Source organism: Monopterus albus, unplaced genomic scaffold (genome assembly GCF_001952655.1).
Source record: "Monopterus albus unplaced genomic scaffold, M_albus_1.0 scaffold292.1, whole genome shotgun sequence".
In the NCBI taxonomy this organism is placed as follows: domain Eukaryota; kingdom Metazoa; phylum Chordata; class Actinopteri; order Synbranchiformes; family Synbranchidae; genus Monopterus; species Monopterus albus.
In genome coordinates, this window is record NW_018128172.1 from 1,425,029 (window position 1) to 1,450,053 (window position 25,025).

General features: G+C 44.0%; 2 protein-coding genes across 3 annotated transcripts in view; both read left to right on the top strand.

The window, feature by feature from the left end:
• The first annotated feature begins 2,081 nt into the window (after positions 1 to 2,081).
• kpna2 (karyopherin alpha 2 (RAG cohort 1, importin alpha 1)) lies at positions 2,082 to 6,013 on the top strand. The gene is made up of 11 exons (XM_020623151.1): positions 2,082 to 2,186; positions 2,392 to 2,502; positions 2,590 to 2,730; positions 3,075 to 3,163; positions 3,239 to 3,507; positions 3,592 to 3,686; positions 4,521 to 4,784; positions 4,933 to 5,166; positions 5,268 to 5,450; positions 5,549 to 5,698; positions 5,778 to 6,013. Exons 2-11 carry the CDS (start codon positions 2,446 to 2,448, stop codon positions 5,865 to 5,867), a joined length of 1,572 nt encoding a protein of 523 aa, XP_020478807.1. The 5' UTR covers positions 2,082 to 2,186; positions 2,392 to 2,445; the 3' UTR covers positions 5,868 to 6,013.
• Positions 6,014 to 6,668: 655 nt separating this feature from the next.
• Positions 6,669 to 25,025, top strand: part of LOC109973501 (E3 ubiquitin-protein ligase SMURF2-like) — a 37,428-nt gene continuing 19,071 nt past the window's right edge. The window contains exon 1 of one of the 2 annotated variants that reach the window (XM_020623152.1): positions 6,669 to 7,256. In XM_020623152.1, coding sequence (XP_020478808.1) covers positions 7,205 to 7,256 — 52 coding nt within the window. In that variant the 5' untranslated portion in view covers positions 6,669 to 7,204. Of the gene's footprint in view, positions 7,257 to 15,446; positions 15,525 to 25,025 lie in introns of those variants that run through there. The other variant, XM_020623153.1, reaches the window with a different exon arrangement.

Genomic DNA, 25,025 nt, shown 5'->3' on the forward strand with positions numbered 1-25,025 from the left:
ACAAAGACATTGCTAACTATTGTTGTACGTTTTATGAAAAGCTATATAACTCCCAATTCAGCCAATTTTCAGCTGAGTGCTTCTTGAGCTCTGACTGTAAAAACAATAAGATTTTCTGTGATAAGCCAGTTACAGTCAATAAAGTTGCAGAGGCGATCAATCTATTGAAGAATAACAAGTCTCCTGGTACGGATGGGTTATGAGCAGAGCTTTACAAAGCCTTCTCAGAATTATCTCCATTTCTTTTTAAGGCTTTTCAGGAAAGTATTGCCAATGAATGTATGCCTCCCACACTAACCCAAGGATTAACTACCCTAATTCCAAAACCAAAAAAGGATATTTTATTTATTGATAACTGGCGTCCAATATGTCTATTAAACAATGACTATAAAATACTGGCGTTACTTATCGCTAAAAGACTAAAATCTGTATTGAATTCAATTATTGAAGAGTCACAATCAGGTTTTATGAAAAACAGACATATTACAAATAATATTAGACTTGTTTTAGATATTTTGTACTATCCTGATCTTATAGATGATGGTTTTATTTTATTTTTAGATTTATACAAAGCGAAGGCATCTCCATCACGAATAGAGAATTAGTTATCACTCAGCTAGCAGATGATACGACTCTCTTCCTAAAGGAAGAAAGTCAAATACCTATTGCTATTGAAGCAGTTGCAGAATTCTCAAGGGCGTCCGGTCTTTATCTTAATATTAAAAAATGTGAACTGATGGCAATAAAAGAATGTAATACTTCCATTCTTTATAGTATTCTGGTTAAAGATGAAATCTCCTATTTGGGCATTCTAATCACCAAAAACCAACATTCAAGATGCTATTTAAACTTCTCCCCCATAATTGAAAAAACTAAAAAGAAATTTAATCAATGGCTATTAAGAGATCTCTCCCTGAGAGGTAGAACTTTAATCACAAAGGCAGAAGGAATCTCTGGTTTAACTTATGCTGCGTTAGCTCTAGATCTTGACAAAAAAAACTTGTAAAGAAATCATCAGATCAGATGCTTGGTAAATTTTTGTGGAAAAATAAAATACATCATATTAAAAAAAGCTGTTATTATGAACACATATGAAAGTGGTGGATTAAACTTTTTAGACTTCTCTACTCTAAATAATACTTTTAAGGTCAACTGGATAAGACAGTTATCTCAAAACTCAACATCTGTTTGGAATATAATTCCTAATCATATTTTGTCTAAGTTTGGTGGCTTAAATTTCTTTCTTGTATGCAGTTATAATATTGATAAGATCCCAGTGAAACTCTCTTCTTTTCACCAACCAGGAATTTTAAATAAGGTGCATAAATTAATTGTTTTGATGGCCTTTGTATTATCAGAAAAAATATTGAAGAAATGTATTGTTTGAACTCTTTTAAAAAGACCAAGAGAAGAGGTTTTCTATTTGTGAATTTACATTTGTGAATATGAAACTTAGCCAATGAAATTAACAAGTTACAGACATATACATGAGATGAGAATCGTGTTTCTAAGCAACCAAACAGAACATTCTTCCAGTACAAAATAAAATCCTTATCAATATTTATATGTATAAAATCACAAAAGTCAAACCAAAATGTTTTTATAAAACGACAATACCAAAATAAATGAACAGCAGTCTCAGGGGAATTACCACAGAAAGTGCACATAGGGTCAATATCTACTCTAAACCTCTTACAATAAACTTTCACTGGATAAACTCTGTGAATAAGCTGAAAAGAAACCTCTTTTACCTTATTAGTTACTCAGTAAAGATTAGGTAAAAGGCAGACCTTTTCCCACTTCAGATCATCCACAAACTGATTTCATATGTATATGTCTGTAACTTGTTAATTTTATTGGCTAAGTTTCATATTCACAAATGTAAATTCACACATAGAAAACCTCGGATGTATGTTGAATACACTCTTATATCTTTGTATCTTTGGATGACTGTACTGCATTCTTCTTGTTGAATAAAGTTTAAAAAAAGACAATGCACCGAAATCTCGCGATAGGTTTTTAGAGTGACGACAGTTCCTGTGCGCTCCGTGATTTTTTTAAAACCGGCCAATGAACGGAGGCGGCTGGATGCTTTAGCTCGAAAAGGCCAATCAGAAGGCTTTGTTGTAGAAATTTAAAGGTCTGTGCGGGACTTCGGATGTAACTGAACATCTTCTGGAGTCTAGGTGAGTACAGCTCGGAGGGACTAAATGTCTGATTTAAAAGGAATGTTAGTTTTTCTGCGGCGTTTTCCATTTTTGCTAACTCGAGTTGGCTTGTAGTTGTAGTAGGTCTGTTTTAATGTAAGCAGGCGACACGAGTGTCATTTGTCTTGTGGATCATGAGGCACCTATGTGAATGCTAACGTAACTCTTTAAACTTTATCTGCAGGAGAAACTCCCGACAAGTTAGTTTTCAGTGCTGCTGAGCTTCTGACACTTGAAAATGTCTGAGAACGTCGCTCGTCTGAACAAGTTCAAGAACAAAGGCAAAGATGCCAGTGTAAGTTCTGTTCCAACATGTCCGAGATGCATCACCCGCCAGTGTGAGCTGGCGATTTTTAAACTCTGTTTGTGGAAATCAACGCAGGAGCTTCGACGCAGGAGAGTGGAGGTGAACGTCGAGCTCCGCAAGGCGAAGAAAGATGACCAGATGTTCAAAAGAAGAAATGTGTCTGCGCATCCTGAAGAGGCGACGTCTCCTCTGCAGGAAAGGACGCACAACTGCCAGGTAGGCCTTTAAATCCACTGTGGCATTAAAGGCTGTTTATTTCCACTGGTGTTAACCTTTGTTTAAAAAAGCACCACTATAATTCAGTAATAATGCTGTACATGTTTAAGTCTGGGATAAATGGATTTATTCATCCAATGTGGTACTGAATCTAATCTCTGGTGCCCACCCTGATACAGTAGAACATAAGAGGAACCGTAGCAAAAACAGAGGTTGGTTTAAAAGTTCCTCAGCTCCTCGGCTCTATAAACGCATTTAAAGCTAGCAGGGATGTTGCTCTGCATGTCATGCTTGTCTCCTGTTCGTGCCTTAATTCACCATTCATGGTGTGTAACCATGTGCAGGCTTTAAAGCAGTGGACAGTTGAAGAGATCCTCACAGGAGTGAACAGCAGCAACGCAGAGTCCCAGCTTCAGGCTGCACAGGCTGCACGGTAACCGTTTGTTAAAGCACAGGTCAGAAACCTCTAGCTGCTGCCACGGTGACTCACTGTACTGTCTGAATGTAGGAAGCTGCTGTCTCGCGACACTCACCCTCCCATTGATCAGATGATCAGGGCTGGGCTCATCCCCAAGTTTGTGGCGTTCCTGGCCCGGACAGACTCCCCTCCGATCCAGTTTGAAGCTTCCTGGGCTCTGACCAACATTGCCTCAGGGACAACTGATCAGACGGCGGCTGTTGTGGAGGGTGGGGCCATCCCTGCCTTCATTAGCCTGGTCACATCCCCACACCAGCACATCAGCGAGCAAGCTGTCTGGGCCCTAGGAAACATTGCTGGTAATTGACCTGATATATTTTGTCTTTAGATATGATTGAGTATTTGGTAGGTGGTAAAGGTCATATTCTGTTTTTTCTGTGTAGGTGACGGATCAGCTCTTAGAGACCGGGTCATCAAGCACGGAGCCATAGCCCCTCTGCTCAGCCTGCTGGCACTGCCTGACTACTCTGTGCTCAGTGTGAGTGTTGTGCATAAAACCAAGTGTTTTTTTAAATCTATCAAGTCATGAGAGTTTCTTGAAATGGTCATTCAAATTGCTCACCTTGTGCACGCACCTACTGTATCTTCTATCGTTGGTATGAGCCACTAGGGGAAGCTCTCACCCAACTCAGTGCAGCTTGGTGTCAAACTGAGACCCTTCTCTCCTCTTTCATTTATTTAATATATCTGACAGGGACAGTGCTCAGGAAACTGTAAATGAGCCAAAGTTGGCCCACGAGGCTAATTTTCATCTGTTGTCCTTGGCCAGATATTAAAATGCACCCTTAAAGCAAACAAGGAGGCGTTAAATAGTTATCAGTATTATTCAGTAGTTGTCAATATTATTATTATTATTATTATTATTAAAAAAGAAAATAAACAACAATCCAGAGTGTTGGAGTACTGTGTAGAATTTTAAAAGCCACAAAGATTAAAATACCTTATTTAGTTTAAAATGGACATGAAAGCTCTTCAGTTTCTGGTGCAGGACTTTTAAAGTCCATTTCTTTAGAGTCTCAAGTGATTTCAGTGGACTTTTATTAGCTTGTGTCCAACTGGTTAGCCAATATATGAAATGACCACTGCATTTAAATATAGCGTGGCCATTCTAATGTTCATTGAATCCCTAACAAACCTCAAATTTGTTGCATTCATCCTGATGGGAGTGGGTTTTTTTTTTAAATAAGAGATTTGAAAGAGAGATTGGAATTGATTCCCATTCTTATAGTAGGAGCAGTGCATGGCCGTTTAGAGGAAAAACATACTGGCAGTATTTGATGTACCAATTTGAAGTCGCCTCGTTTCTTTGCAGACCAGCTATTTGAGGAATGTGACGTGGACGCTGTCAAACCTCTGCCGCAACAAGAGCCCCTCCCCTCCTATGACTGCGGTCCAACAGATGTTACCCACTCTCATTCGTCTGCTACACCATGACGACCCGGAGGTGCTGGCTGATACATGTTGGGCTGTTTCATACCTGACAGATGGCGCTAATGACCGCATTGAGGTGGTGGTCCAGGCGGGGCTAGTTCCTCGCCTGGTGAAGTTGCTCAGCTTTCCTGAACTGACCATCATTGTACGTATTAGTTGTTCCTTTTTTGTCTGTTGCGCTTCCATCAGAAACATGTCAGTTTGTGCAGCCTCTGCACAATTTTATGTAGTTTGATAGTGTATCATCACCTTGAGGCAACTCCTCAGGTTTTACACTTTCACGCTTCCTTCAGACCCCCGCACTGCGTGCCCTTGGCAATATTGTGACTGGAACTGATGAGCAGACCCAGGTGGTGCTGGATGCCGGGGCCCTGGTTGAGTTCCCCCGACTGCTGCGCCACAAAAAAGCCAGTGTTCAGAAGGAGGCAGCTTGGACTCTGTCCAACATCACGGCCGGGAGGGACTCCCAAATCCAGGAGGTCATCAATGCAGGCCTCATTCCATATTTGGTTGAAGTTCTCACACGGGTGTGTTTTTATCAACAGAATTTGTTTCATTTTTCCTCAGAGCACTGCTGTCAAACAGGCGACTACATCTCCAGCTTTTAACCCCTTCGGTTTGTCTGCAGGGTGACTACAAGACCCAGAAAGAGGCTGTGTGGGCTGTGACTAACTTCACCAGCGGGGGCACTGTTCAGCACGTGGTTTACCTTGTTCAAGCCAATGTACTTGAGCCTCTTCTGAACCTGCTCTCATCTAAGGATAGCAAAATTGTCCTTGTCATCTTGGATGCCATCACCAATATCTTCATGGTGAGTATGGTTTTCGTCAGATCTGATAAGTCCACTTACTTCTGATGGGAGCTGGCCAGATGGTTGTGAATGCTTCTTCTGATGTGGTTTCCAATCAGGCTGGGGAGAAAATCGGGGAGGCAGACAAGCTGAGTCTGATGATTGAAGAATGTGGTGGACTGGACAGGATCGAGGCTCTGCAGGCTCATGAGAATGAGATGGTCTACAAAGCAGCTCTCAACCTCATTGAAAAATACTTCTCTGGAGAGGTGGGTGTCCTCAGATGTCTAAACTGACTTTAACTGCTTATGATTGGTCTTATTGTTTTTGTATGTTTGATTCTTACAGGAAGAAGTGGTGCAGAGTGTGGCCCCAGCAGTAACGACTGATGGTTATGCATTCAGCACAAGTGAAAACCAGAGCACTTTCAATTTCTAGACGTTCTACTACCTCTACCCTCAGCTGTACTGTACCCGCATTGCTACTGTTTGTCTCTTGTTCATGTGATTGATGTTCTTCTGTATGTACTGTACATACTGTTTTAAAATGACTAAAAATAAAGTTGCCAGATTGTGTGAGGATCAGGTGTATTGTACTTTGAAGTGGTTCATGTTCACAGAAAAAACCTGTATACATAGCATTCACGGTAATTGGAAGTAGGTTATAATAGTCTGTTCATAGATGCTAACCTGTCTCAAAATACTTTCTCTCCCTTTACAACAAGTGTGTGTGTGTGTGTGTATATATGTATATGTATATGTACCTAGTTAACTTCAGTTCACTTGATTTTATATGCAGAAAACTACTGGCACTTTGAATGTGACCTGATCTGTGGACCTCTGGTTCTGGGTGGTGAAGCTTTAAGTGGAGCTGATACTTAACCTGTTCAGGTCCAAAACTAATTCTAGCGGTTCTGTAGTCCACCAAATTGCAAATGTGAACTACTGGGTACCGTTTTCATCAGTTAAGTGTACCCTCAAAATCCATGATTTGTATCCATGACGGTGTTGTCTGACGGAAGTGAATGATTTGACATTATGGGGAAAAAAACCTGGTTATGTACATTGCCAGCCAATAAATCTCATGGTTTTAATTTTTGTATGAGATGGAAAATAACTGATACAAAATCACCAGCCTTGTCTTTTTAACCTCTTAAAGTAACTGTGTTGGAAGTGGGGCCTAGAGCTCTACAGAGTCTAGCTACGCCCCTGCAAAAAGTCATAAACTCCCATAAACACATGGAGCGGGTTTTACTCGTGCCATCCAAGTAAAAACCTGATCTGGACTGCTCATCACCAAGTCTGGGAGCCGTGTGTGGATTATTGCCGGGTGCCACATGTCGGAGAAATGCTTCACACCCCCAGAGTGTGTTGTCGTCAGCGGTCAGTTCCAACCACCGCCTCCTGAAGCGGATCCGCACCGGAGGGCTCCACAGTTCAGCTCCGGACGAGCGGAGAGGAGGACTCGGCTCCTTCCTTAGGAAGGTGTGAAGACAAACGCCGCCACTTCACTGCAGCTCGGGCATACGTTTCCCCGGGGAGCGGTCATTCTTAGTAAATGCACTTTGCAGCAGTAATACACCAACAATTTTCGGTTTTTATTCTTGCCTTTTTTCGCATTTGTGAGCGATCGCTATGGCAGTTCACTCCACATCCGGGCTACGATGCCTTGACTCCATTACCGTCTAAAACTGGCGAAGAGGTTCATAAACCTTATTTTTTTGCATTTAAAGACACAATTTTACAACGTGCATTGGGGGCTGGAACCAAGAGGAGATGTCTAACCAAGGAGTTCGGCGGAATGGCCCCGTCAAACTGCGACTAACAGGTAGCTTGCGGCGCTTTTAAATCCCCAACTATTCCCCCACACACTAGCTAGGAAGGCTCCGTGTATTTGCTGGATTGGAGCAGTTCCCATGGGCTCTGGAGTTGGCTTAGCGCCGGTTCTCTATCGTGTGATTTCCACGATTTTGTTAACTGCTAATATACATTTCAAATATTATAGTTTCACACCTTTAGTCACTGTTAGGAAAAAACATGTGGAGTTATTGTAGTGGTGCATTTGGATATTATTGTTCTTGGAAATAGACTTGAGATTGTCGCCAGTAGCCACCACCAGCTATAACACGGGTCCCGAAGTAACGCGGCTAGCTATATATTGTGTTGCTCTGTGGTGGTGGTGGTGACTGACTAATGAAACAAAATGTGGGAAAACATTTAGCACGCAGTTACATTTGATATTTCCTATAGATTTAAACATTTAAAGTACAGCCCAGTTATCAGATTGCTCTTCTGACAGACAAAGTTGGCTAGCTGACGTTAGCTTAGCCAGCTAGCTATAAACAAGCATTTATGCCACAACAAGCTCAGATCAGGGGTCACAAGTCTGCAACAGCCACCGAGCAGTGCCCCATAGCTGCCCCGACAGACAGCTGCCTCCTCTGTGTGTCACAGGTCGTCATTCAGTTGTGTTCCTGCAGCTTAATCCAAAGTGCACATCATACTTTTGCATTATAATCTTGGATGTTTTCAGACTGAGTCATTTGTTGTGGAGTAACATGCAGTGCTGCTGGTCTGTTTGGTCATCTCCTTCCCTGACTCCCTCAGCTGTTTGCTTTGAGCCTTTTCAACACAAACAGTAGAAAGGTTCACATGAGAGCACAGTGTTTTGACTGGGAGAAGGAGCTGGCAGCTGCTCTGTCTGATCTGCATCCAGCATCGGGCCTGAATCAGATTCCACAGCCAGCGATTTTGTCAGGGCCAAATTAAATATTTAAGCTGGTGCTGGTTCTGATAGGAATATGTGGAGAGAACAAGGAGTAATGAGGTGGATTTAATCAAGGTGGCCAAGGACAGCAAGCTTTTTGAAATGTGTTACACAAGTATCATATATCAGCCAGGTTCACAACATAATCAGAAAGGATCTGTGCAAACACTGGGCACCAAGCATTAATCAGACAGGACCTACTTTATATGTCATAAGTTTAAAGCACTTGTTCATTACTCCACTGATAAATTTCATTTTGTAATTAAATATCTTAATTGCTGTCAATTGTTTGTCATGAAATGACCTTTTTGTGTAGCCACAAAGATTCGTCTATGTCATTCACAGTAGCACAACATTACATCATTGGTTTTCTGGTGCTGCAAGACATTTCCAACCTACCGGCCTTACTTGGTCACTGATGTCCACACAAAATCTTTTCATACATGACTTTAACTCTGAACTTTATTATTGTGTGAGTCAGTTTGTCTGCACTGGTCTCCAGGTGGAATGCTAAGAATGCGAGTCTGTGAAAGATGGCGGGAGCTGGACCACCTTTCCTCTTGATGCTGATAACACTCCAGACTAAATATCATAGCTATGAAATTAGTTTTTTCCTCATCAAACAACTTAATGTTTTACTCTGTCCTTCGGTGGATTTGTTTTTTAGTACCACCAGCGATAACTCCCCAGCGAAAATTTCTTTCTGAGTTATGTAATGTTGTGCCTGTCCCACAGCTGATCTCACTGCCTTCCCTTTCCTGTTTCTTGGAGAACAGAGCTGAGAGCAGCCTCTATAGGAAGGCGGCCGTCTGCTGGTAAAGCCCAAGTGCTCTGTTTTAGCAGAGAGGCTTCAGTACACACTGTGATTGTGTGTCTTTGTTTAGCACTGCACAGCTGTGTATACTGGGCTGATTAGATTGCCGCACAGGGAGCCCAGAGAGCATCATTGCAACATCGTAGCTGCATGTTGTCATCTGTAGCGAGTTGAATGCTGACACATAGGTGCAGATGAACTGGTTTCCAGGCAGGTGGTGAACGATGAGTTGCTGGGTTCAGACAGGCCTGTTGCTCTTTGTGTTATAGATGCCTGTCCTAGCTGACAACCCCTCTGTCCATTTGAGCCAGATGTTGAAGATGTTTGCCCACTCTTAAAATGGAAAAATACAGCAAGCAAGCTGCTAAAACTAACAGTTGTGGTGGGAATTGCCCCTTGACTGCATGGCGTAGTTTTCTATTATACTCTACAGCTGATCACTGTTAAATTATGTGATACACAAACACTGTTAATGGCATAGCACGCACCATCCACTGAGTCATAAATTACACGGTTAAAGCACGGCTCTGTGCTTTGTCTGATCATACTTAGACATAGCTCATGGCACAATTTGCACCATTTTCCATGCAACCATAAATGTGATGACATACAGAGTTCCCCCTGATGTGACTGAGACTTTGCAGAGACCAGAGCACGTCCCTCCGGCCCATCACAGACTGTGAGCCACTGCTGACCACATCACAGTGAAGGATGCTCTGACTTTGCCCTTTGAATACACTGTCTGCCCAGGAACACTTACAGAAGAATCATAAACTGCTGTTTGTGTGATCTTTTTTTCTGGTCTGTTTCAGATTCTTGATGTTTATTGCTGTTTTTGTCTTAGCCCGGCGTTCAGTGTGACTTGCTAAGCATATGGTTTGCTCATCTAAATTCTTTGGTGCGGCGCAGGCTAGCGAAGAGTGCTATCTCAGTGGGATTCCCTAGAATTCTCCATTCACATTCCCACCTCTTCCTCTCTGAGTCACTCCTGGTCTTTCTGACTGTACGCTTCTTCCCCCCGACCAAGTCCAAAGCAGATTTCACTCCCACCCTTACTAAGTCAGCTTCCTCCACTCTCTGGTGCTCTCTCTCTCTAGTTTGTTTTGTCTCTCTCTTTCCAATTTCTTGCAGATGATCAGGATTTTGTAGTAGTGCAGCTGATTGTACAAACACGGGGACCAGCGTTGTTGTTTCTGATGAAATAGCTGTTAAATTTCGTGGCTCTTTTCCCCTGTAGGACGACTGTCAGTTGAATGGGCACAGATGCAGCTTGAGAATAAAACAGACTTATCTTAAAGATGCGCCAAAGGCCCCAGGGTTTCACACTGACCCAGTGTGTGGCTTTCAGTGAAAGGCTTAAGGCCCTCTTTTTTTAGTGTGGGTCTTCAATGCAGCTTGGTTTGACTGTAGTCTACAGACAGGGGCCTTTGGATGTTGGCTCAGCGAAGAACAGACCCCCAGAGCTGGGCACAGATGGGGCTAAGGAGGCACAGCACCTGACAATCAAGAGTGTTTTAATGTGGTCGGAGCTGGTGGATTCATGTGGTCTCAGTCAGAGCCAGTTTTACAGAGTAGCTGTATGGAAGTGATTTGGGTCCATCTGGGTGTTCAGACAGGACGCATTGTAAATACGCCGCGATTAGCTGCGTGTGGTGGACTGTTGATCCTGCTGGCCCGTCGTCAACATACATTTTGAGCAAACCTTTCCATATTTAGCTTTAACAACGTGAAAGAAAACAAAAGCACAGCAGTAAAAGACCAGGACAGACAGATAAGGGTGGGGGAGTAATAAGCAATTATTGCACATCATTTGTAAACATTTTCCTTCCCCCTGCTGAGGGCCTCTCACAATTTTAAGTTGTTGGGTTGGCTTTCCTGTTGGTTCAGCTGCTCCTCATTGAGGACAAACCGCCGCCAGCACCGGCCTGGGGGGAGCTCAGATATAGCTGGGGGAGAGGGAGGAAATGCTCCTCAAACCCGAACACTTGTCCAAACGTCACTCCCGACAGGTGGGGAGCAGACCAGCCCAGGGCCTTGCTTTTGAGGTTCCCTGTAATAATAAAGTGAAGAATTGCAGTCATATTGCCGAGCAGGTTGTTGGGTGTCTTGTGTGTTGCTGGGTGGCTCACGGCTCTGTCTTGCCACTGCATTATAACAGCATGCTGTGGGCTTTATTAGTGGGTGGCATGTGTGGTTTGGGGAGAAAGGCTCTTAAAAAGAGGCTGCGTTTCATCTGGAGCTGGAGGGAACAGAGGACACAACGCACTGTTCTCTGTTTATGCTTTAGACTGTCCTACAACGCCGACTCCCAGCTTAACTCACCTAATTTGAGAAAAAATACAATTTAGATTTTAAAAATGCAGTATATTCGCTAATTGAGTCAAAACTAACATTGTCAAGTGTCTGAGAACTAGTTAGAGGGCGAGCAGAGTACTGTAATTTCCGGACTATTGAGCACACCTGAATATAAAAATTTAAAAAGAAAAAAACGTTTGTACATATAGAGGCCGTACTTGTCTATAAGCCGCAGGTGTCCACGTTGTAACATGAGATACTTACACAGAAAGATGTTACACACAAAGATTTTTTTTACTTTTAATTAAAGTAAATAGCACCGTTGCCTCACAGCGAGAAGGTTCTGGGTTCGGGCCCCACCCGGGACCTTTCTGTGTGGAGTTTGCATGTTCTCCCCGTGCTTGCGTGGGTTCTCTCCGGGTACTCCGGCTTCCTCCCACAGTCCAAAGACACGCTGCTTAGGGTGATTGGTGTCTCTAAATTGCCCATAGGAGTGTGTGTGTGTGGTTGTTCGGCTATGTGTTAGCCCTACGATGGATTGGCGACCTGTCCAGGGTGTACCCCGCCCTCGCCCGATTGCCGGCCGGGCTTGGCTCCAGTCAGGCCTGCATTAGCGCTGAGTGTGAGGGAGGGGAGTGAAACCGATTCTAGTCCTCAGGTTTCTGTCCTGTCACTCCTACCTGGCTGTGCTCCGTGTTGTCCTTCCCACTGCCCCGACCCCTCTGTTTCTTCCCTGTTTCCCAAACTAGCTCCACTTGGGGTATTTTTTATCAGCGGTGGCTACATTCATTTCAAAGGACAATGTAGGACCCTGTTTGACTTCAGACACCCTCAGTATTTGGCACCGTCTTTTACTGAAGAGGCATCAGCCATTTTCATTTTGTTATTCACATGGCTGCGCAGCACATCACATTCATGGATGCGTATTGTTTTTGTTGCTTTCTTGTTTGGTTGACAGACTGGAAAAATGGGCTTTACTGCACAGGGTTAAGCAGGCGATACTGGCTTTATGATTTGAAAATGTTTGGATTAAAGCTCATTGCTGCAATGATTAATCTTTCGATTGTCTTTTTTGATTAGAGGATTATTCCTTTGGCCAACGTACCAATAAGTATTTAGCTAATAATATCAACTGTGTTTCAGGAGGGCTAGTGCATTTATCACTTTTATGTTCGTTCATTTATTTATCACATTTATGTTTTATACATTTATCCATTTGGTCACCGTGTAACGTTACTGGAAATCTATGTCATTTAGTTTTATAGGCCTATATGCACGTAAACAAACTGCTTACAACTTCCAAATGCCATGCTAGCTGTTAGCATCTGCTAGGGCCATGTGAGGAAAAGGCAGCACTTGATTTGATGTTTGCCATCTCCCTCCTAACGCAAACACAGCAGACTCATTGTCATGTGAGACCGAGATCACACAGGGATCTAAATCATGCTCACAAAACGATTCATCGTGCAGCTCTACTCTGCTCTGTGGAGTCTTCCACTGAGTTCTTGTCTGCAACCCAACAGATAAGAATGCTATGACTCCTCCCAGGCACGGTAACTGTAATCCTGTAATGCCTGTAATCAGACAGAACTCATGGCTCTGTCACCGTTTTGAGTGCAGTGGCTGTTACGGCACATCCCTTTTCTCTAATTATTACACTGCTGAAGCTCTTGTTCCCCTTTTGACTTGTTATTAAGGCTTGTTTCCTTCTCCATTTGTTTGTGGGAACATCTGTGATTATTATCACTTCTCAGCAGTGTGCGCCCAGGTGAGCTCACACGCAAGGTTGCACAAAGCGTCATTCACTCTGATACTTACCCGCTTTTGAAAGGCTCCTTTCACTTGCCCTAGAAGCAGAGCAGTCCTGCCCAGCTGTCTGAGGGTAACCTGAGATTAGCTCTTCGACACATCAGCTCTGCTTTAAACCTGGATGGACATGGGTTGATCCAGTTAACTCTGACTAACCTTAAGCAGATGGGGGGCCTATCAGGTCCTCACTGTTACTGTGTGAGCAGGCATGGAGCCAGCAGCTGACTGGAGGCGCATGCCTGTGCCTCGGCCTGGCAGTTGAGCTGCGTCAGTCCTCTGAGGACACGGATCAGAAGAGAGATGTTTATATTCACACCAGATCACGTAACAAATGGCACCTTTGCTGAAGATACAGATTCCTGTGTAGTACAGAAAAGGCTTACTGAAATGTGATGTTTCACCACAGGGGTTTTTGCCCTCGGACGCTCTTGCTCAGATTTAGAAGAATCCTAAACATGTGCGGAGGGTCAAGGACCCGCGGTGTTCATTGTCTGCTCGTGATGACTCTTGAGATTGGCTCTGATGAAGTGTGTTTGTCTAGTTGATAAGAGATTTTGTTTTTTTTTTCACAGGAAATTCATTATGAAACTAAACATCTTATCCAAAACCGCTGATTCAGTTCTCAGGCAGATGCCAGAAACTGTAGTTACTCATGTTGGGGATGTTTCCACATATGAATCCACACCCAGAGCTGAAAGAGAAAGTCATTTTAAGCTGATGACTAAATGAAAATTAAATGAAGTTGTTAGGATACATTTCTTTCATTAAAACATCCAAAGCTACACAAATTCTGGTGTTTTCTACTGTTTTAACTGCAATGTGGAGGCAGCAGAGACGCAGCTCGCAGTCTCAGAGGAGACACCTGTGTGTTCATTTATGGGATAAATTAAGAAACTAGCATTCTGGTGAATTCTCCATACAACAAAGCAGTTTTTATTCAACCTGAAACTCATTGCTCATCCTTAAGATCCATAATTTCAAATGTCAATGCAACATTTATCATATTCCACAGGTTTGAAAACACCCAGGTGGTGTGTGCCACAGTCAGACAGCCCAGTTTCCTCCCAAACCACTGGGATACAATATGTTCCTCCCAGTTTGTCCTGATCAGAAGCTTCTCCATAAACATCCACCACATGTGGAACGTCCTGGTCTCTCCATTGACCCCGTCGCTGTTGTCGCTCTCCTCCATGTTTACTGTTACCGGTCTGTGAGGGGCCGACGCCGAATGATGACGACAGGCCGTATGACCAGAGGAGGAGATGTTAAAACAACCACATGGATTCTGATCTGACTTTTCTGACAGCGCTGCACAGTCAGAGATCGGAGAGGAATCAGGTCTAGGAGCACATAGGCAGGTGGCCCAGATCTGGTCTGAGGACATCTGGTCTGTTCACACTGCTGTGGACACACCAGGTTTGGGAAACCTCAGCTGGGATGTGAATGTGGCTCAGTCTAACCATGAATTGCAGCACATACTAAAAGCTATTTATGGTGTGCACCTGCACATGGTGGCATGTGGTTACAGTCTTTTGATCCAGAGCCCACCGTCATGTCTCTGGCTAATTCATGGCTAATTACTGATGAACACCTTGCATCACAAAGAAGGACGTTAGTAGATGGCTGCACAATGCTTTCATTTAAGATTACAACGCGATTCCTGTCGTGATGGTTAACAGTGGTCGAGGGGCTTCTCAGGCCGACACATTCATTGACAAGTTAGAAAGGGAACAGTATGGCTGTGTGGTAATGATGTAACACACTTCCAGTTGTGAAGTTGTCAAATCATTCTTAGAAACTCAATCTCCCTGCGATCTGGGTGGAAAAACAAAGTGGAGAAGCACAGCAGTCCTTCTGGCTTTGGACTCGGCAGCGTGGTGGTCCTTAGCTTCTGTTAAACAGTTGATACCTTCCACTTTGTCCACTGCAGCTCAGTCCTGGCCGCTCCTCTACTCTCCTCCATTACATCAGAGGGGCCAAAGGAGCCAAGGCATTAGGAGAGCCGTGCAGCCACTCACACTCACCGCTGGGGTCCCAGCCAACTGCAGTGCAAGCTTGCAGAAGCCCGAGCCCTGCTCTGCTTTGCTCACTGTTGTGACTTCTCACTCAGCTGCAGCGGTGATGGTACGGTGGAAGAGTTTACTCGCCTGGATGACTCTCTGTGAGGCTCATTGTTTCACAGAGTGGAAAGAGGGAGTGATGTACTGTGCAGGAGTAACAAGAATGCTGCTAAAAATTGCCATTGTGCCATGGTTTCTCACTGTTTGGAGCCACAAATAGTTAGGGTGGACTCCCCGTTATGCAGTTACAGTGGACTGTATCACGGAGGGAAAAGGTGACGTGAGATGGATGAAATGTTCTCGCATTGAGAATGCTGCCAGCCTCTCTCCTCTCACGTGTGGATGTGCGTGGTGAGTTGTTTCCCTGTGCGGTCAAACAGGTTTGTGCCATAGAAGATGAGACTTCACCTCAGCTGGTGGATGTGTTGCAATTGTATCGGCAGCTTTTGTCTTTAAAGGCTGGTTTGTTTGGAAAGTAATCTTTGTTCAGCACCATGGGTGTCAGTGAACTGTAGCAGTGACACTTCAGTAGTTTCAGGATTGTAAGTGGCTTATTTTGCGTAAACATGCAAGGCAATTATTAGTTAATTATTATTCACTAATTTTGTATATGAAATAGTGAAAATGTTGTCATTTCCCACAGAAGGTGACATGTTTTGATTTGTCTGAGTCACATCACATCTTCATTTATGAGAAATTAAAAGCAGCAAATATTGTGCATTTTTACTTAAAAATCACTGACAGTTGTTTGATTGAAGCCGTTGCTGATTAATTTGCTGCTGACAGACTCATCATGCAGCTCTTTTTGTGTCAGATTTAGGAATGAACCATTTGTATTATCAGTTAATTTATGGATTTATTTTCTTAGATTAATCATTGGGCCAAAAAAAAAAAAAAAATCAGAAGAGGGTTTTTAAAAATTGTCTGTTTCTCAGAGTCTAAGGTGACGCCTTCAAATGTCACGTTTTGTCCAATCAACACTTCAGAACCAAAGTATATTCAGTTTACTGGAAAATATTCACATTCCAAAAGCTGGGGCCAGAGAGTTGGAGTTTTTCGTTGGGACTCTAAACAGTTAAATGATTATCAAAATCTTTGCATGTTACTCTGTTGCGCTTTGTGTTTGTATGTGATTATGGCTTTTTTCTTCATTCAGTCTTTGTCATTGTTGTCACTGCAGTCCTCGTTGACCTAGCAGCAGCAGTTCATTGTTCAAACTGCCAACCTTATGCATCATGGCACCTAAAATAAATCCAAAACATGTAACTTCCTGCCATTTATTTATCTTGGCTGATGGCCTGGGTTTTAACAATGTCCAGTAATCACTGGGCTTTAACGCTGCATCATTTTCTAACGGCAGCCTGTCATTTATATTTAATCCCACCTGGAAGAACAGGTCTCTGCTTCCTCGGAGCGTCTCAGTATGTTTCAGCACTTCTCCAGCAGGTGCTCAGGGTGATGCATGCTGGTATATGGCTTCACTTAGTCATGGCCTTTCATCGTTTATATGAAGAGAAGCTATGGTGGATCTATTATACCTTCTGTCTTTACGTTCCTCAAATTCTTTTCATCTGGTTGCAGTGATTTGGTGCAACAGGTGTCCCCAGATGGCCTGAACATGAGAATCAGCTGAGTCTCTGGATCTGTGGGTTGGACACAACAAGACGTGTGGAGACGCCACCTTTGGCTCTGGAGAGTCACAGTGGGACTTTTTCCAGTGTCTGACATTCTGGGGATAAACGGATCAATCAGATCATCAGGACGATGATCAGCTGATTGATCAGTGGTCCTGCTGGTTGTGTTTCCACTCAGTCAGCTGGGAGTCTCGTTTCATTTGTCGCCATCTTTGTTTTTTGTGTTTGCTGTGTGGTATCTAATGCACATCACGTGACCGGGTTTCTTTTGATGTTCCATGGCAGATCCGCTCCCCACTCCTCAGTTGCTGACAAGATTATTCTTTCCCCCCTCAGTCAGGGCACGTGTGAGATGGAGATGAATGACTCCATAATATTTTGAAACTTGGAAAGAAGGATTCAAAGTCACCCCCCCCCCCTTCCTTCCTAATTTTCTAAATCTTGGAAATTGCAGGCCTGTTTAGGTATTAGGAGATTTTCCTGGCAGTTAGTTGTTCCATGATCACTCTGCTACCAGTGACTCTAATATCTGTGACCAGAAAAAACCTTATCAGATTTGCATATTACATAAGTGGATTTGCTAAGATGCACAGACCTGCCAAAGCTGAGATTTTTCCCAGTGCCTACTAGTCAGTTTGCCTTAACCACATTTCCACAGTCAGCCTGCACCCTGTGAAGAGCTGGACTGAGTCCCTGAAATTCGACTTGCTTCCTCCCTCTGTTCTGACTGACTGCACTGAAGGCAAAAGTTAAGTGGTGTAGCCAAGTCTTTAAAAGTAACCCACTTTTGTTATGAGCAGGGCAGACTGCGCTCGTCGGATGGCTGGCGTGGTTCACTCTGTGGCACTGGACTACCTCATAATGCAGAGGTTGTTTGTTAGGTGTCGGCTTTTCCTTACCTCACATCTGACATGCATTAGACTGTGGAAGTAAACAATAAACCAGCTGGGGTTTTTGTCTTATTAATCATATTCAGCCCCATTAATGAGAGAGTGGGATCCAGATGATGGCAGCCAGTTGTTCTGTTGCTCAGGACTAGGGTTGCAAAATTCTGGGAATTTTCAAATTTGGAAACTTTTCATGGGAATTAACAGGAATAAACTGGAAATTTGCAAAATGGCTGATTAGCCTGTAACAGGGGATTTAAATGTATTTGAAAAAACATCTTACAGCACAATCGTGGTAAAAACAACCAGATTTAATGCAAATTCAGTTGAGCATGATATTTAGTGCAAGGCTACTGGGGTCACGCCCCCTACACTCCCTGCATGCACTGTGCAGTCCTCAATCACATGTAAATGTAATGTAATGTAAATGTTTTGAGCCCAAGGACGACATCCAGTCACATATGTTTGATGATATTACCAGGGTGAATATTTTTTGATTTTTGGTATTAAAGTTTAACTGGCAAACACTAAATCACACTGTTTCATACAGCAGTTAGCTAGCCACTAAATGTAAACTAGCTAACACCATTTCATTGACAATTTAAGATGCTAGCTATCATGGGACTTTTTGGGGGTGATGGGGGAGTCTTCCATTTTATATTTTTGAACAGAATTTTACATTAGGTGGGGGGAATTATGCGGACTATGTTTGTTTTATTCAACATTCATGTTTTTTTGTTTTGTTGTTCAGTGACAGAATACGTTAAAGTTCTACTCAGAAATAAATCTGTCATTTTTAGAATTTTCAAGAGTTTGCACACGTCTGCTTGTGACCAAACAAAATGTTTGTTTGCGAATGATACACTTTGCATAAATGACCGCAGATCTCTTATTAATTCCCATTAATTGCCATATATTCCCCTTAATTGCCATGGAAAGTTTCCAACTTGGAATTGTTAATGGCACTTTTCCAAGTCCAAGAATTTTCCCTGGGGTAGAAGTCCCTTGAGTTCATTTTGATTTTGATAGTTCTTGGACCTTCAGAAAGGCGGTGACAGTGCGGTGGGTAGAGCAGCCGTCTCCCAACCGGAAGGATGAAGGTTCGAATCTCAGTACCTGCAGTCCACGTGTCGAGGTGTCCTTGGGCAAGACACTGACGGTTAAAGCCATCAGTTGAGGTGGCGCCGCAGATGGCTGCCTCTGTTCTGTACTGGAAGCAAATTCCTTGTGTGTAACATACTTGGCCAATAAGGGATTAGGAAGTTTGATTAGGAAGTTTCTTTTACTTTCTGGGGCGTTGAACTACACCCAGAATTAAATTTGACCCATTTGCCTCCTCTGGTAGAAACGCAAGTTGGGGATTCCACGAAAGGCTGTTCATCGTAGGGAATGAGGCTTAAACAAGGTTTTTTGTTTGTTTGTTGTCGGGGGGTGGACAAGACCCTTCACCCTGGTCTCCTACCCAAATCCCAACACCAAATTAAACAGGAAGGCTGAGACAGATTGGTGCTAAGAGAAAGCGTTAGTTGGTCCAGTTAATAGGTTCCCACTCTGTATTTGGGCTTTTAAGGAAATAATGTAGTAGAAAAGCAGGGCTGGGTGGGGGGGTTGTTAAAATTCATCTGAGCTTCCTAGATGGACAATTTTACAGGTCTGGTCTGTAGAAGAAGGGTAGAAATATGTTTGTAACTATAACTGTAAATGTTATGAATGGTTTGAAAGACGAAGCATGCAGTTCAACCAGAGTACCAGTTAAATTCATATTTATCACTTACAAAGTGGATCTGTAATTTGTAGTAGCTCAGTCATGATGAATTTCTCTTGGTCTTTCTAGTAAACGGATGGATTTTGATTAAGTCTGTGTCATTTCAGTTAAGTCTGAGCACGTGTGGCAGTGGGACCAGATACCAAAACGATCAGATCTGAGTAGAAGTGAGCATTAATGGCTGTGAAGGGAACACAGCCTAAGTCCCTGAGTTGAGTTTGTCAGGCTCCATAGTCCCTGGAACTTTTTGGTTGAACATGAACTGTGCCTTATTTCCTTCCTGTGTTGGAATGAGTGGCTACATGACTGTGGGTTTGCCCTGAGTGGAAGCTCCAACTCTCAGCTAATGTCAGCCTCCTCCTACTGGAGCCACAGTGACTGGGCCCTGCAGAGGCAGTGTGCAAGACAAAACTTTACCCTGCATGCTGTCACAGGAGATTGACTGGGACATGGCTCAGAGATTAGCAAGAGACTGCCAAAGAAAAGGCTGACCAGCACAGCCATCAGCACTCGTCAGTCACAGCTCTGCTTTCATCAGTAAGTTGTAAGGGAAGAGGAAGCCCTTTGTTTATAGAAGAACAATGCTGTGCATGAGAGTGCATGGTTCTGAGCCTGAAGTCAAAACAGGGCAGACAGACAAACAGGCAGACAGGCAGAGGAAGGGTTGGGGGCCCGGAGAGATGTGGGAGTGCTGTTCCCTGAAGATGTGTCAGACTGTCTGGTGGCTGGGGTCAGTGGACTGGACTGCAGCCGCCAGGTGGACAGGAAGGGAGGCTCAGAGTGGGGGCAGCCTGAGCTGGTGGGCCTGAAGAGATCTGTTTAGGTTCACCCACAGTTTTGATTCCTCACACACCAGGAGATTGGCTGATATTTTAAAAAGCCTCCTCTTCCTCTTATTAGGCTGTGTTTTCACACAGTTTTGAGGGGATGGGAATGGTAGAGTATGACCAGGCAGTTGTCTCTGTTCCCACACCCCCATTTCCTTCATTTCCAGTGCAATGGTTAACCGCAGAGCAGCAGACTAGCGGCAGTATGAACCCTCTTTTCCCCACGGCGCTCTCCATTTTCCCATGCTTCATTATGTTCCTGTGTGACTGCTCAAGTGTCTGTATTTGTCAGTTCTCGCCAGACCAAAGTAGATTGCCAGTGCCATCTTGTCTCAGCCAGCTCCAGCCCCCCTGCCCTCCCTCCTCTGGAAGTCATGTGACCTCTCCCTCCCCAGGTGTTTGGCTTGCATCTGGCAGACTTCATTGATTCGCCTGCACAGTGGGGCTCTTTGTGTGCCAGCCTGTGAGAAACTCTGCCCATCCTCTCGCCACAGGTGGAAGTTTAACTTCACCCCAAGGTCTCAGTGTCTGCCTGCACGGAGGGAGCTGCTGTGCCACTTGGAGGAATTGGCTTTTATTAAAAGGCTATGAAAGGAAGGAGCTAAGCAACTGCAAGCTGATAATCAGTGGTCTGTGGTTGTTTAGCTCTCCCTCCTGTTGTCCAGCTGTAATGTGAAAAGCTGTTATATGATTAATAAGTAGCGGTGAGCTGGAACAGCCTATACCATATACAGCACCCCTGCTCATTATATGAGCCACCAGGTCGTATTTCCATTTAGTCAGTGAATAAACACATTTGCCAATTATTTGTTCCCTGCAGTGGTCATGTGTGAAATGATGCTGCAGATTCAGCTAGTCATGTGTTTGTATGGATTGAAAGCTGTATGCTGACTTATTGTGCATTACTGTTGGTGACAAAGTAAAGGAGCCTCCTGACTGACTGAGTGGAGACCCAACCAGCAGGGTCACTGATCAATCAGCTGATCATCATCCTGATGATCTGATTGATCTGTTTATCCCCAGAATGTCAGACACTGGGATAAAGTCCCACTGTGACTCTCCAGAGCCAAAGGTGGCGTCTCCACACGTCTCGTTGTGTCCAACCAGCAGATCCACAGAGACTCAGCTGATTCTCATGTCTGACAAAGAAAAGCATCAGCTCCTCACATTAAAGAAGGTGGAACCAGAACATGTCGGTGACTGTTGCTTCTAAATAGCTGGACACAGCGGGGCCGAACACAGTGAGGGGATCTGGTTTGGAACGAGGACGTTTCCTCCCTCTGACAGAGGAGACCTGACGCTGCTCTGGAGACACATCAGTCCTGTGACTTGCAGTGGAAAAAGGCCTCTGAAACACTTATTTGATTATCTTTTTAAATGTCTCTTTCCTGCCTCTTGCTGTGAATTTCTCTGCGGTGCTCATCCTGTCTCTCTCTGTGGGGGTGTCTCTGCCTTCCCTTGGCCCCATCGGTCAGCGCTGAAGTCCCTGGCTGTGAGAGGCATGGACTGGACTGGAATGAGAAACACAGGCGACACAGAGAAACCCTTCTCTCGGCTTTGCCTCGAGACTTGCTGTCGCTATGACGACTGAGGATTTGAGACGAGCAGAGATGCACGGAGTTACGTGATGCCTTTCCGGAGTGGGTGTCTGTCTGAACTCTCCCTCGTTCACTCGTCCCTATATAATGTTCACTCAGCAGAGAGCAGTAAATTGAGATTTTCCGTACTTACTAATCATCATTTGTGTCATCACTAACAGTTGGTGGTAATTTTCTCACCTGTAAAACAACATGAGATTTTTAGCAGCAAGTAGTACACAGTACTGTAGCACTGTAATTTAAGTGCATCTGTCAAAAGTTTGGGGTCACCTCCGTGTTTCCAGTAGTTAGCAGTGTAGTCCCACAGGTAAACACACCTGTGTCACTCTTTCTACAGCTGAAACCAAACACAGCCTGGACAGACAGCTCTGTTACAGACATTGCACCCGTCGGCTGCTTTGCGTTCACTCTTTACCTGGAAAGTCTGGACCCTGTGCTGCCGGTCCATCACTGTTCTTTCCTCGTCCACAGCCTGGTGCTTGTGGCTCATTCCCCTGCTACTGGGTGAAACCCTGAGAGGCTCTGACTCCTCGTGATCGTGGCCTTTTTCCACACGATGCCTCAGAGGAGGCAGTAACACAGTCTGTTCCAATGCTGCCTTTGTACAAAGGTAATCTGTTGTTGTCAGTCACCAACAACAGTCGGGACCTGTAGCAACTGTTTGCATCAGTTTTCAAGGCTTCATTTGCCTCTAGAACCATGTTTTATATGAAGTCTACACAGTTCTAGTTTTTGGTGACTTTTTTTTCTTTTACCCCTGGCCGTTTATTTCTTTGAGCCATTTAAGGTTATTCATTGGACTTGTATTGCTTACATGTCAATGAAAACTGGAAACATTCTAGTATTTCTGTGTATTTTAAACAGCTGTCCTCCAACTGGTAGGTTGGTTTGATTCCTTGTTCTCCCTAGTCCACATGCCAAAGTGTCCTTGGGCAAGACACTGAACCCTAGTTGCTCCCGATGGCCAGAGCAGCACCTTGTGGGGACAGCGCTGCCACAGACAGCTGCCTTGGTTCTGAACCGGAGACAAAGTCCTTGCGTGTGTAACTTACTTAGCCAATAAAAAATCCATCCATCCATTTTGTTCTATATATCTGAGACCAGGTCGCAGTAGCAATAGGTTCAGTAAGGCGGTCCAGACATCCCTCTTCTTGTTGACGTGTCCCAGCTCCTCTGGTGAGATTCAGAGGCGTTCCTGGGCCAGATAAGATATATAATCTCTCCAGTGTGTTCTGGGTCTGCCCCGGGGTCTCCTACCAGATGGACGTACCCAGAAGACCTCCAAATGGAGGCGCCCTGGAGGCATCATGATAAGATACCTGAACCACCTCAACTGGCTCCTTTCGACATGAAGGAGCAGCATTTCTACTCCGAACCCCTTCCGGATGTCCAAGCTCCGCACCCTATCTCTAAGGCTAAGTCCGGCCACCATGTGAAGGAAACTCATTTTGGCTGCTTGGATTCGTGATCTTATTCTTTCGGTCACTATCCACCACTCGTGGCCATAGGTGAGGGTTGGAGCGTAGACTGACTGGTACATTGAGATCTTTGCCTTTCAGCCCAGCTTATTCTTCACCACAACGGTCCGGTCAACGTCCGCATTACTGCCCCTATCCGCCTGTCAATCACACACTCGATTTTATCCTCACTCATGAACAAGACCATGAGATACTTAAACTCCTTCACCTGGATCAGCAACTCACCCCCAACCCAGAGGGAGAAGTCCACTATTTTCCAGCTGAGCACTATGGCCTCAGACTTACAGGTACTAACTCTCATTCCCGCTGCTTCACACTTCCAGTGCGTGCTGGAGGTCACGGTCTCATGAAGCCAGACCAGACCAATAAAAAGTGATTATCAAATATCAAATCTGGAGTTTGTCATGACAAACCATGAAAAAAAAAAAGTTCATTAAAACAGTTTTTATATTTCTCACAAAGGACAAGAACATAACTGTCAAAATTCCATATAGATTTTGAGTTTATGATGTGTGTTGTCGCATTTTGTTTTATGAAATATTGTGCTATAACATGCAGTTGCACCCCTGTAATGGTCTTTCTGAATTAAGGGTGCCAGCAGCGTTGGCAGGCCTGGGGAGAGTTTTTTATCTTGGGGACAGTATAATATCTCTTTACCAACACACAAGTTAATTTTGTGTAGTCTCTTCCATCTCTTTTCTAAAGTGTGAATCTGCAGTTCTGGTCCAACCTCTCACCTCACATTACAGCTGGCAACTGGCTACATGACTTAGTTGTGCTAAATATTGCCCCTCCCTGAAGAAAAAAGAAGACGGAGCAGCCCGGAGCAGAAATGACGTGATTCTAGTTTGATTCGATTTTTGTAATGTTTGGGTTGTGTTTGTGTGGTTGTCTGTGTGCTGACGTTGGTGGCTCCACTCCCATCTTCCTGTATGAGGAGAAAAAGAGAGTGCACATAATTATATTTGTCTGTGTGTGAGAGAAAGCTGGTCCAGGGCGACCAGTAAAGCAACAGATTTACGATGCTGCCCTGTAGGCGCATGCTCGCCCACTTCCTTTGTTTGGCAACAGCTTCTGTTATCAGGACCCATTTCCCATTACAGCATAAATATTGCAAAGCTTTAAATTTAATGGTGTTTTGTGTATGTTGGGTCATTTTTATATCTCTGCAAGTGGCTCAGATATTACCCAGTCTTGAAGTTCAAATACTGGCATCAAATAAATTTTCTAACCATTGGATGAAAACATTAAACTCTTTATTTCATTGATTCTCTCCTCACATTTCCTCTGCCTGCCCTGCAGTCAGAACCCCTTTGCTGTTTGTTTGCTTGATATCTTTTCAGAATGAATTAATGCACCACCATTCAAATTAAAGCATTATTAGAGAAAACCTTTATGAGCAGGAGGTGTATTAGAAATTCAGATTTATGCACACAAAGGGGAAAATATTGTCAGGGCAAAGGAAGTAGAAGCCATCCATCATAAAAAAAATCTGTAAACTACAGCTTTAAGGTGCATTAACTCGGATTCCCCCAGGTCTGATAACCCCAGTGACAGTGGGACGTGGTGTCTCCCAGCTACACCCCCCCCTCCATGACCCTCTGCTGCCTACAGCCTCCTGTTGTTATTCCAGCTTCTCCACCCTGTGTTGTAAAAGTACCGC

What these genes read in the sequence shown, in the direction of transcription:
- kpna2 (XM_020623151.1), top strand. Translation starts at nt 2,446, where the DNA reads ATGTCTGAGAACGTCGCTCGTCTGAACAAGTTCAAGAACAAAGGCAAA. An exon ending in CAGGCTGCACAGGCTGCACG is followed by an intron (nt 3,164 to 3,238) that starts GTAACCGTTTGT and finishes GTCTGAATGTAG; the next exon opens with GAAGCTGCTGTCTCGCGACA. An exon ending in TTCCTGAACTGACCATCATT is followed by an intron (nt 4,785 to 4,932) that starts GTACGTATTAGT and finishes CGCTTCCTTCAG; the next exon opens with ACCCCCGCACTGCGTGCCCT.